Genomic DNA, 12,191 nt, shown 5'->3' with positions numbered 1-12,191 from the left:
TTTGTTCTTGAAGAAGATCTTCTAAGGCCTTGCTTAACACGGAGAATATTCCCCATACCAATTGCCATGTTGAAATATGCTTTTTGGAAAGTAGGATTTCTGAAATTTTTTTCAGTATAGAGACAATTTGTGAAGGCAGAAACTAGGATTTGTGTGAACTGTGAAGGAAGAAGTTGAGTGGGGTGAGAATCAACACAAATGCAATTATAGATATAGATCCTTTAGGAGGTGGGTTGAGTGGCTATGAGAAATTTGGATCAGAGGCCAGCCAGCCAGCACGCTAGAACGATTAGACAACATCTCCGCATGGTTTTGTCTTCTAAAAATCATCAAGAATTTCTACCATATCACTCACCATATGCTTCAATAAATTTGAACAGATGGGGAAAGCTCAACTACCTTTGTCATTCCGAGAAAACATACCAAGTGAGAGATCAATATATACAGCACTAAGTGAATTGATATATTTCTGGTTGAAGCTAAAAGGCCCCATACAACTAGGCAGCATAACCATGTGGTTCCTTAGTGTCAATCATGTGGTTTTGCCTCCTCAACAGCTTAAAGACTGTCTTAGCCTCCTCATCACTTTAAATACATCACTTCCATATTCATTTCATTCATCAAACTGCAATTCATTCTAGCCAATTTCCAAGGTTTCTACAAATCTTATTCTCTTCCATTCAACCTTTCTCTCTATTTTCTAAGTTAAATTAATATCATGATCAGTTCAAAGAGGCTCATTAAGCTGGCCAAAAGATGGCAGAAATTTGCTGCCATCCAAAGAAAGAGGATTTCATTTCCAACAATAAATGAGGATGCAGATAGCTGCACTACTTCTTCTGCAGTTTACAAGGGTCATTTCACTATCTACACTGCTGATCAGAAGCGGTTTGTTGTCCCTCTATCATATCTCGAGAATGAGATTATTCGGCAACTATTAAATATGTCTGAAGAAGAATTTGGACTTCCAAGCGATGGGCCTATTACCCTGCCTTGTGATGCCATCTTCATGGACTACATCGTTTCACTTCTTAGCCATAGTTTAAGTAGAGAACTCGAGAATGCCTTGCTCTTCTCAGTTACAGCGTATTGCTGTTCATCAGCTTCACAGCACCAAGATGGGTTGAGAAATCAGGAATTGCTAGTTTACTGATATTAATGTCAATAAGTTTTGTAAATGAGGATATCAGCTGTAGCTCAATACATCATGTGAAATGTACAGAAATCCAAGATGTGATGTCAAACATATTCGATTTTACTTTCACTTATATGACTTTTGTGATGATAATTGGTAAGCTGAACAATACTCCTTTATATATGTTCCTTAAAATAATACTTGTCCTAGCTTCTCCGCCTTCTTCCTAGATCTATGACAAATGGCCAAATATTTACAAAAGAAAAATGGTTTCACTGCTACTTATGAAACTGGACTGCTCTAGTTATTCCTAGAATGTCCATATTTTTTCTAGCAGTAAATTCTTGTCCACATTAAGGGTGATTAACTGATTCTTGTCCTAAAATAATCGTCCCTAGCTGTGTCTGTATTTAATTCCTTCAATTCTAAAATATGAAATGATCTGCAATATCGTTTCAAGTGGTTCAAGATAGATTACAAAGTTGCACGGTTAGAAAACGTGCTCAAATATTGGAGTATTGATAGTCTGCAAACAATTACAGATCCTTTGGTACAAAACAAGTCAAGAACTCTCTGAAATCTAGCCATCATTAGGCCTACTGCAATACGAACCAAACCTTGTCTTCATGTTAATGTCTACATAACTGAAATTGAGAAAATTTGGCCTCCATATAACTAGTGATTTTATATTTTTCCCATCTGATCATGAGACAACTAAAGATGGAATAGCGAAAAAAAAGGGATACAAGAAATCTCTTGTGTAAAACATAATCTGTTTGTATTTTCTCAAGATTTATATTTTTCCAATCTGATCCCGAACACAACTGTACTGAAAAAGGAAAAAAGTAACTGTACAAGAATGCTCATTTGTCCAAAATTTTTCTCTATTAAACTAATCTGTTACTCTGTTAGTAGTCACTCAATATCTACTTGAACAAGAAATGATGTCGAGAAAAGTACAGTGATTCCACCCATTAGAAAAGTACAGTGATTCCACCCATTAGATGATCAAATCCGAATTCTTCCTCAGCTTGACTTAGCAAGCCTTGAAATGAAGGGCACTTCAAGCATGATATCGGAATAACAAAGCGCTTCTTTTCTCTTTCGCCCACATAAACTGCAAAGTGCCCCTTAGGAACCTCACTTTCTCTGTTTGTTCTTGAAGAAGACCTTCTGAGGCCCTGCTTAGCACGGAGGATGCGAGTCATACTGATTGCCATTCTGGGATGTTTCTTCTTAAAGCAGAGGGAGTGTTAATCAAAGATGCTATAGAAACAATTTTAGAATGCAGAAACTAAGGTAGCTGTGAAGGAAATATTTGAGTGGGGTGAATACTAACTCAATTGTGTTTATATAGATCCTTTGTGAAGTGGATTGAGTGGCTAAGGGAGGGTAGCCAGCTAGCGATAAGACAACATTATCACATGGTTTTGTCTTTGAGAAATCATCAAGAATTTCTTTAAAAAAGTCTGTAGATAAAGGCTTTTCTAATAACACAGTCCCCACAAGCTACAATGATATTGAATAGATAAGATGGCTTAACTAGCCTTCCAAATGAGAGGTCACATTCACCTGCACAATATCTCAGCCTTTTTTGTTTGAATCAATCCTATGAATGAGAAACATACACAAGTGATTCCTCATTCTTATGTCTCCATATATTTCTGATTGAAACTAATCGGCCCCATACAACTCCAGTGCACATGGTTTTGCCTTCCATAATTTTCTCAGTAACTTATAGCTTGTCTTAGCCTCGTTTGCGCTTTAAATAAGTCACTCCCATATGTATTTTGATCATCAAGCACCAGAAGTCAGTCCAACCAAGAGCTAAGGTTTTTACTGATATTTTTATCTTCTGTTCAATAGTTACGGATAATAACTTGCCATGCCACCCGTGGCATTTAGCCATAGTCATCTAGATGAATGGTGATGACAGAGAAAAAGAGATGTTGTTTCTATCTCTGTATATGGACCAGGATATCCAAGATATTAAAAAGGAAATGTTTTTTGATAGTTATTGGTAATTCTCATAATGAGTCTTCTTTCAGTCTGTGGGTACATCAAGAAAAAAACTTGTATACCTGCCTTTGGGATGTGTAAAGCATGTACTTCTATTCTCTTCATTTGTCTTGACAGGAATTCTTCTTCTGAGAGAATAAAAGAGACAATTAAGGGGATACATATTCCCTTGCCATAAACCCCTTGAAGCATGGAAACAAACCTTCTCTGAAACCACTAATGATGACTGAATACCAACAGCTCTATATTCCAAAATCTTGATAAATCCAAGCTTCTTTAAAATCCATTCTCCTTAGAACATTAGTAAGAAATGACCAAGAAACTCAATGATATGCTTCAAAGTAACATCTTCATCCCCCGAAAACTTGATTATTTTATGAATACACATTCGCATTCTTTTGTCCTTCACAATGGAATGGAAGAACTTTGTGTTTCTATTTAGGCTGTACCATTTGCCTCGAATAATCCTCTTCAATCTGGGGTTGCCTTTGGTAAAGGGCATTTACCTTAGTTCAGCATGACTTCCTTTTTGGATCTTCCTCTAACTTGATCTCAAGTGCTTGGACCCTACATTCCAATTTCCAGCTCCTCCTGTTTCCCCATAACTGTTCTATTCCATTCACTCAATACATTCCACAAAATTTTCTGTTTGTATAAGAAGACAAAACATTTTATTTCCTTGAACCTTTTTGCTTCATACCTTCTCGACCGAATCCAGAAAGCCTTTGTAGTCATTCCAAGCAATTATAAACGTAACTGAAATGGATTAGCAGAACTCCCAGTTGATCTAGCACAAGTTATGTGCATCAAAGAATGGCCAGAAGTAGTACTTTGTAGCCTAATTATGAACATCAATATGAAAAATTGCACAAGCATGGTTAACAAGCATTCCGTCAAGCCTTTTCCAAATGGCATAAGAACCATACCCGCTATTCAACCTGATCATAGAATTACCATAGAAACGAATATGAAATAATCCACAAGCATTGACACACTGCAGGATAGCCGACCTCTTCTGCATGTTGTCTGGCAGTCCTCCAAACTTTTTCTGTATAATAATCCACAAAACATATATAGATCTATCCTATAGCCCCATAGATCCTATATCTATCTATATGAAGAAGAGATCATGTAACATATGGGATTCTTTTTTGTACTGCAAGTCAGAAATATCTTTAAAAGGTTCAAGGATACCAGCCTATAATTAGAGGGTAATACTTCTTAATGAAGCATTTGTCACTGAGGGATCCTTTAGTAGAAATCTCTCTAGCATTCCAAATTATGGCCACTAATCATTTAAGAGGGGGTAGCAAGGGGGGGATGGAGTACTTCCCTGATGGCTTTCCAGACTTGTTTGAATGTAATCTTTACTGTGTTTGGAAAACGTACACAATGACGTGCTGTCCTGGAGGATAAGATTCAACTAGGCCAATGGCTTGACTGAACCCATTTTGCTACTGAAGCTGAAGACATCTTGTTTGAAGTGGACACAGCAGGCCGGAGTTTTCATCTTGCATTGTTCATCCTCCTGGCAGGCAAACTGTTGAATGGATAACAAATATGTGTGAATTGAAGTAAGTATTTTAGATGGTGAATTCAAAATCAAGTGTGTATATATAGATCCCTTAGAGGGTTGATTTCGTGTCTAATAGAAAATTTGATGGGAGGCCAACCAGCTAGCTTGTCAAGACACATCACCACATGGTTTTGTCTTCCAACAACCATTATGAATTTCTACTATAAACATTGCAGATAAAGACCTGTCTATGAACATCATTCCCCACATGCTTCAATGAAATTGAATAGATAGGATGGCCTAACTACTGCTATTCCAAGAAAGCCTACCAAATGTTAGATAAGGATGAAGTGCAATAAATTGATGCCGTTCGCCTATGGGTTATCTTCATCTTCTTGTTTGAATCAGTTGTATGATTGAGAAACATAACCATGTGATTCCTCAACTGTGTGTCTCTACACTTCATATCCCATATATTTCTGATTGAAACCAACTGGCCCCATACAATTATATGGCACATGGTCTTTGTGGACTATATAGATCCTAAAGGAGGTGGATTGAGTGGCCAAGAGAAATTTGGATTGGAGGGCAGCTGGCAAGCAAGATAAGAGACACTACCACACAGTTTTGTTTCTCAAAAATCATGAAGAAATCACTCCCCACATGCTTCAATGAAATTGAACAAATGGGGATAGCTTAAATACTCCTGTCAATACAGGAAAGCCTTCCAAATGGGAGATGAGGGCAGAGAAGAGTAAGTTAATGGAATTCAGCACGAGAATAGCTTAATCAATTTGTTTGAATGAATGAGATGATTATGTCTCTGTATATGGCCACACACCAGATTCCATATATTTCTGATTGAAGCTAATAGGCCCCTTGCAACAAGGCAGCACATGGTTATGCCTATTTCCTCTACAACTTTAAATAGATCACTTCCATATGCATTTCGATCATCAAACACTGCAATTCAGTCTAACCAATTTCCAAGGTTTCTACACATCTTGTTCTCTTCCATTCAATTCCTCTCTCTCTCTCTATTTTCTAAGTTAATACCATGATCAGCTCCAAGAAGCTCATCAAGCTCGTCAAAAGATGGCAAAAATTTGCTGCCATCCGAAGAAAGAGGATATCATTTCCAAGACTAAATGATGACGCAAATAGTTGCAGCACTTCCACTGCAGTAAACAAGGGTCATTTTGTTGTCTACACAGCTGATCAGAAGCGGTTTGTTGTCCCTCTATCTTATCTCGAGAATGAGATCATTAGGCAACTCCTAAGCATGTCTGAAGAAGAATTTGGACTTACAAACGATGGGCCTATTAGGCTACCATGTGATGCAGTCTTCATGGACTACATCATTTCGCTTCTTAGCCGAGGTTTATCCAGAGAACTTGAGATTGCATTACTCAACTCAGTTACTTCATATCGATGCTCATCCGCTCCACTACACCAAGAAGGGTTGAGAAATCAGGAATTGCTAGTTTGCTGATATTAATCTCAATAAGTTTTGTGAATGAGGATATTAGTTGTAGCTCAATACATGATGTGAAATGTACATAAATCCAATACAGCATTACTTGATAATCAATATGCTCAGTAGTCTTATGAAATTCAAATATATCCATTGCTTTCAAATTCTCCTTAATCTTCAGTTTTTTGCAACACAAATAGTTGACATATTTTCTGTTACTAGTGCTTATTTGCATTAATTTTATCGAAATTTTAGCAAAAAGCATCAAACTATATAGTTTTTCCTTGTTGAATTTGTAACAATAAAATTTTTCCACTTCCATTTCTGGCTTAGCAACTACCAAATGGGTCAAACCACACTAAAAGATTGAATCCAATCAATTAGCTAATCTAACCCATGAGGCCATGACCTTATAAATCCTTATGTTTCTCTCTTATTTTTCATTTGAATGTCCTATATACTTTCTGGCACCTTTGTGCAGTGGCTAGCATGGAACTTTCATTCTGACCACACTAATTTTACATAAAGGTCAGTGAAGTTGGACACCGCTATGCGCTTTAAGGTTGTGGACATCAACGCTCTTCTGAAACTCAAAAAAACTGGAAATGAAATGGCAGAAATTTGCTACTGTCTGAAGGAAGAGGATTTCATTTTTAAGCCCACAAGGACAGGATTGTGTGGATAGTTGTGGTAAATTCTCTGCAGTTAGCAAGGGACACTTGGATTTCTCTTGTAGCTATTTTCTTTTAGTTTTTTTTAATAATATAGATTACATATAGATCAGGACATCATACCTAAAATAGAGACTATTTTCGAGATTATTCTGAACTTGCAAAATTTTCTTTTGTCTTGAATTTCCTTTGGTTGAAGATATATTTACTGCTAGTTTTACTCAAAGTATCAAAGTTACTGCAGAAATGCAGACAAAAATCTACAAAAATGAACTGTACAAGAAAACTCTGCTATGCACAAATTTTCTTCCCTAAACTAAGTTGTCTGTAGTTTCTCAAGATCTCAGATTAGAGATGATGTCAAGGAAGGTATCCTCCATACAAGGTATTGTAAGTCTGCCCATTGGATGATCAAATCCAAATTCTTCTTCAGCTTGACACAGCAAATCTTGGAATGAAGGGTCCTTCAAGTATGAAACTGGAATGACAAAGCGCTTCTTTTCAATCTCCCCAACATAAACTGCAAAATGCCCCTTAGGAACTTCAATTTCTCTGTTTGTTCTTGAAGAAGATCTTCAAAGGCCTTGCTTAGCACGGAGAATGTGCCCCATACCAATTGCCATCTTCAAATGTTTTTATTGGAAAGTAGGATTTCTGAAATTTTTTTCACTATAGACACGATTTGTGAAGGAAGAACTTGAGTGGGGTGAATATCAACTCGAATGCATTTATATAGATCCTTTAAATGGTGGATTGAGTGGCTATGAGAAATTTGGATGGGAGGGCAGCCAGCTAGCATGATAAGACAACATTACCACATGGTTTTGTCTTCAAAAACTCATCAAGAACTTTGTAGTTAAAGGCTAACTTTGAACATCACCCACCACATGCTTCTATGAAATTGAACAGATAGGGAAGACTCAACTACTTCTGTCATTCCAAGAAAGCCTACCAAATGAGAGATCTGTACACAGAGCTGTAAGCTAATGGTATTCGCTTAGAAAATATCTTAATCAATTTGTTTGAATCAATGTGAAGATTGGGAATCATAACCATGTGATTCCTTACTTGTATGTCTATATATATGGCTACACTTCATATCCCATATATTTCTGATTGAAGCTAAAAGGCCCCATACAGCAGCTGGGTGGAACATGGTTTTGCCTTCTCTGGTTTCCTCAAGAAATTAAAGCCACTCAAGTACTTTAAATAGGTCGCTTCCATTCGAACTTTGGTCATCAAACACTACAACTTTGTCTAGCCAATATCCAGAGTTTCTATAGATCTTACTCTCTTCCATTCTCTATTTTCTAAGTTAATACCATGATCAGCTCCAAGAAACTCATCAAGCTGGCCAAAAGATGGCAGAAATTTGCTGCCATCCGCAGAAAGAGGATTTCATTTCCAAGACTAAACGAGGATACAGATAGCTGCAGTACTTCCTCTGCAGTTAACAAGGGCCATTTCGCTATCTACACAGCTGATCAGAAGCGGTTTGTTGTCCCTGTATCTTATCTCGAGAATGATATCATTAGTCAACTCTTAAGTATGTCTGAAGAAGAATTTGGACTTCCAAGTGATGGGCCTATTACGCTACCATGTGATGCAGTCTTCATGGAATACATCATTTCACTTCTTAGCCGAGGTTTATCCCAAGAACTTGAGAATGCTTTGCTTGTCTCAGTTACTTCACATCGGTGTTCATCAGCTCCGCTGCACTCAGAAGGGTGGAGAAATCAGGAATTGCTAGTTTGCTGATATAATGTAAATGAGAATATCAGCTGTAGCTCAATACGACATGTGAAATGTACAGAAATACAAGAATTGATGTATAATATATTCAATTTTGTTTTCACATAACTGGCTTTAGTGATGTAAACTAACTGATACTTGGTTCTGCTTCATTGTCCTTGGCTCTGTCTGTATTCTTGCCCTTTCAGTGCTAAAATTAGCAATGATCTGCAATATTTAGTCTCCCTTTTTACCATTTGAAAAGGGTTCAAGCTAAGACAGATACAAAGCTCAATGCTTAAAAAATTCACTTAGATATTGGAGTATTTAAAGTCTGATATACAACTTCAATTCAACAACTCTGAGATTTACTCATCATTGGGCTTACTGCAACCTGTGTTGAGTACATAAAGAACTAGGTCACTCAACTGGACCAAAATTCACATGGGCTAAACCACACTAAAAAGACCGAATCTAACAGTTAACTAGTCTAACACATGGCCTTATAAACCCATATGTTCTCTCTTATTTTTTCAATGTAAGACTCTTAATATGATACATCGGACAACCTGATCACGAGGCACAACTGATATTTAGACCTAGAGCAAATTAGGCATCCATATGAGGCACAACTGAAGATGGAGAAAATAAATGATACGGAGTACAATAGAACTCAGTTTGAAAAAATTTGTTCACTAAACTAAGCTGTTTATAGTTTCTTAACATCTGTATTTCCCATTCTGATCATGAGACAACTGAAAATTTTCTTTTAAAAAAATGTAACTGTACAAGAAAATTCTTCTCTGCAAAATTTTTCTCCACTAAACTAAGCTGCTACTCTATTAATAGCCTCTCAATATCTACTTGAACACGAGATGATATCGAGGAAGGTATCCTCCAGACAAGGTATGGTGATTCCACCCATTAGATAATCAAATCCAAACTCTTCCTCTGCTTGACTTAGCAAGTCTTGGAACGAAGGGTCCTTCAAGTATGATATCGGGATAACAAAGCGCTTCTTTTTGCTTTCGCCCACATAAACTGCAAAGTGCCCCTTAGGAACCTCATTTTCTCTGTTTGTTCTTGAAGAAGACCTTCTGAGGCCCTGCTTAGCACGGAGAATGCGTGTCATACTAATTGCCATTCTGGGATGTTTCTTTCTAATGCAGACACAGTGTTACTCAAAAGATGATATGGAAGCAATTTTAGAATGCAAAAACTAAGGTATGAGTGAATGAAATGTTTGAGTGGGGTGAATACTAACTCAAATGTGTTTATATAGATCCATTGAGAGGCAGACTGAGTGGCTAAGAGATATTTGGATGAGAGGGCCTCCAGGCGCCAGCTAGCAGACAGCATTATCACATGGTTTTGCCTTCCAGAAATCATCAACAAGTTCTAATAGTAACTTCATTTATAAAGACTTGTATAACAACACAGTCCCCACAGGCTCCAAGAAAGCCTACCAAATGAGAGATGGGGATATAATGCAGTAAATTAATGATGTTCACCTACAGAATAGCTCAATCTTTTTGTTTGAATCAATGCTATGAATGAGAAACACAAACAGGTGAGTTCCTTAATTTGATGTCTCTATATAAGGGCACACTCAACATCCCATTTATTTCTGATCGAAACTGAGTGGTCCCATACAGTTCAAGTGCACATGGTTTCACACAAATTGTAAGCCTAATAGCAAAAAGTCCCCTTTGATTTTGGATATCAAGCTTTGAGGTTAAATGTACTGCAGCATACTGAAATTTAACCTCCCACAAAAAATAGATATGAATTCATCGAGGGAATTCTTCAATAACCACTGTTGCTGTAGATGAGTTTCTTAGCTCAATATATATTGCAATGCTGTTGCTACAGGTAAGGTCAACTCTTTGGCAATGTTTTGCTTTCAAATTTAGACCTGCCCTGTATGCTTAGGCTATGTCATACAAAAAGGTGAATGAAATTCCTACTTCATTAGTGGGGAACCACATGTTTGTCGAAGAACACCAATGATTTTTCTCCCCAAAAGAAGTCAGGGGGATTCCCTTGCCTTAAACCCCTCAAAGCATGGAAATAATCTTCTCTGGAACCACAAATCATGACTGAATACCAAAACATTCTCCAGCATTCATCTTTGGGCCACAAAACCACTATGAAATGGAGTTATAGTTCTTGGCAAAATATTAGGTGGAACAGTAGAGTCCATAGATAATACACTGCCTTTGATTTCATATGCTGATGGAATTTCATTGAGAGCCTCAGATTGTGATCATCTGCAAACAAATATGATTAGCAGCAATATCTTGTCTACTTGTATTCCATTGATCCCCAAAATCCTTGATTTCATGAATAGGCATTTCACCTCCTTCACATTGGAATGGAAGAACTTTATATTTCTGTCCCCCTCAAAAATCCACTTATTGTATGATGCCTGTTGCCTTATCCTCTTCAATCTGGAGTTGTTTTGAGTTAAGGGAACTTCTCTTACTTGATCTCAAGTGCTTGGACCGTATATTCCAGCTCCTCCAGATTGAGGAAAATGTTCCCAGAAACTGTTTTATTCCATTCACTAAACTCATCCAATAACATATTCAGTTTGAACAAGAAGACAAGCATAGTGTTTCCTTGAATCTTTCAGCCCAAGCATTTATACATTGAAATGATTTAGGGGAATTCCCCTTTGATCTAACACAAGTTAACAACCATTCTGTCAAGCCTTTTCCAAATGGAATTAGAAAGGAATATCCACAAGCATTGACACACTGCAGGAAAGCCAAGTTCTTCTGCACGCATGCTATATATATGGCGGTCTTCCAAACTTTTCTGTACAATAATCCACAAAATGTACTTATAACTGCCTGCCTCATAGATCATATATCTATCTATATGAGGAAGAAGAAGTCATGTAACAAATGGGATTCACTCCGAACGATAAATGAGTACTAAGAAATTAACAATACTTCCCAATCTCCCAAGGAGTATTAGTATCAATACTATCTGCAATTTGAATGAACTCATCATCTTTCAGAGTCTCTAGTGACTTGACCAACCAACTCAGCATTCTGAAAATCCCATATTTTGCTTCTTGAAAAAGAAGCTTCCTTTGAAAAGCCCAGATAATTGCAAATGTACTTACTACAAGTGAGAAATATCTTTAAAAGGTTCACTGGCTTGGTGCACTACCTGACTGATCCAGCTTTAAGGTGTTGTGTGCAAGTTTTTGCGTTCTCTATGATCTGCATCCACCTCGATCTTCCATGGCAGGTTCTTCATTATAGCCTGTTTTCTTCTTTGAAGAGGAAAAAGGGTGTTTCCAAGTTGACATGGCATGCAGGAGTTTTCAGCTTCTTCATCCTCCTGGTTGGCAAACTGTTGAATGGATAAGAAATTTAGGCTACAGAAACTAAGGATGTATTTTAGAGGGTTAATTCCAAATCAAATGTGTTTATATATACACATCCCTTAGGAGGTTGATTTAGTGTCTAACACAAAATTTGATGGGATGCCAGCCACCTAGCTTGTTGAGACACATTAGCACATGGTTTTGTCTTCCAATAATCATCATCAATTTCTACTATCAACTTTGCAGATAAAGAACTTCTTTGAACATCATTCCCCACATGCTTCAATGAAATTGAATAGATAGGA

At 37.2% G+C, this 12,191-nt stretch overlaps 4 protein-coding genes and 1 long non-coding RNA gene across 5 annotated transcripts; 3 read left to right on the top strand and 2 right to left on the bottom strand.

Moving 5' to 3' along the window:
• The first annotated feature begins 640 nt into the window (after positions 1-640).
• On the top strand, positions 641-1,296 carry LOC116029275 (auxin-responsive protein SAUR68-like). Its single transcript, XM_031271197.1, has one exon. The coding sequence runs from the start codon at positions 719-721 to the stop codon at positions 1,151-1,153; it is 435 nt and encodes a 144-aa protein (XP_031127057.1). The 5' UTR covers positions 641-718; the 3' UTR covers positions 1,154-1,296.
• A 595-nt stretch (positions 1,297-1,891) lies between these two features.
• On the bottom strand, positions 1,892-5,073 carry LOC116029279. The gene is made up of 2 exons (XR_004100298.1): positions 5,000-5,073; positions 1,892-4,694 (listed from the first exon to the last, which is right to left on the bottom strand). It is a non-coding gene; the product is annotated as an uncharacterized LOC116029279 (long non-coding RNA).
• Positions 5,074-5,266: 193 nt separating this feature from the next.
• On the top strand, positions 5,267-6,311 carry LOC116029274 (auxin-responsive protein SAUR68-like). The gene has a single exon (XM_031271196.1). It carries the CDS (start codon positions 5,728-5,730, stop codon positions 6,160-6,162), a length of 435 nt encoding a protein of 144 aa, XP_031127056.1. The 5' UTR covers positions 5,267-5,727; the 3' UTR covers positions 6,163-6,311.
• Positions 6,312-8,034: 1,723 nt separating this feature from the next.
• LOC116029276 (auxin-responsive protein SAUR68-like) lies at positions 8,035-8,675 on the top strand. The gene has a single exon (XM_031271198.1). The coding sequence runs from the start codon at positions 8,139-8,141 to the stop codon at positions 8,571-8,573; it is 435 nt and encodes a 144-aa protein (XP_031127058.1). The 5' UTR covers positions 8,035-8,138; the 3' UTR covers positions 8,574-8,675.
• A 724-nt stretch (positions 8,676-9,399) lies between these two features.
• On the bottom strand, positions 9,400-11,132 carry LOC116029854 (auxin-induced protein 15A-like). The gene is made up of 2 exons (XM_031271893.1): positions 11,032-11,132; positions 9,400-9,706 (listed from the first exon to the last, which is right to left on the bottom strand). Exons 1-2 carry the CDS (start codon positions 11,130-11,132, stop codon positions 9,400-9,402), a joined length of 408 nt encoding a protein of 135 aa, XP_031127753.1.
• Between the last annotated feature and the right edge of the window lie 1,059 nt (positions 11,133-12,191).

The sequence above is a fragment of the Ipomoea triloba genome, chromosome 9 (genome assembly GCF_003576645.1).
Source record: "Ipomoea triloba cultivar NCNSP0323 chromosome 9, ASM357664v1".
NCBI lineage: Eukaryota > Viridiplantae > Streptophyta > Magnoliopsida > Solanales > Convolvulaceae > Ipomoea > Ipomoea triloba.
This window is presented reverse-complemented; position numbering and strand designations above follow the sequence as displayed.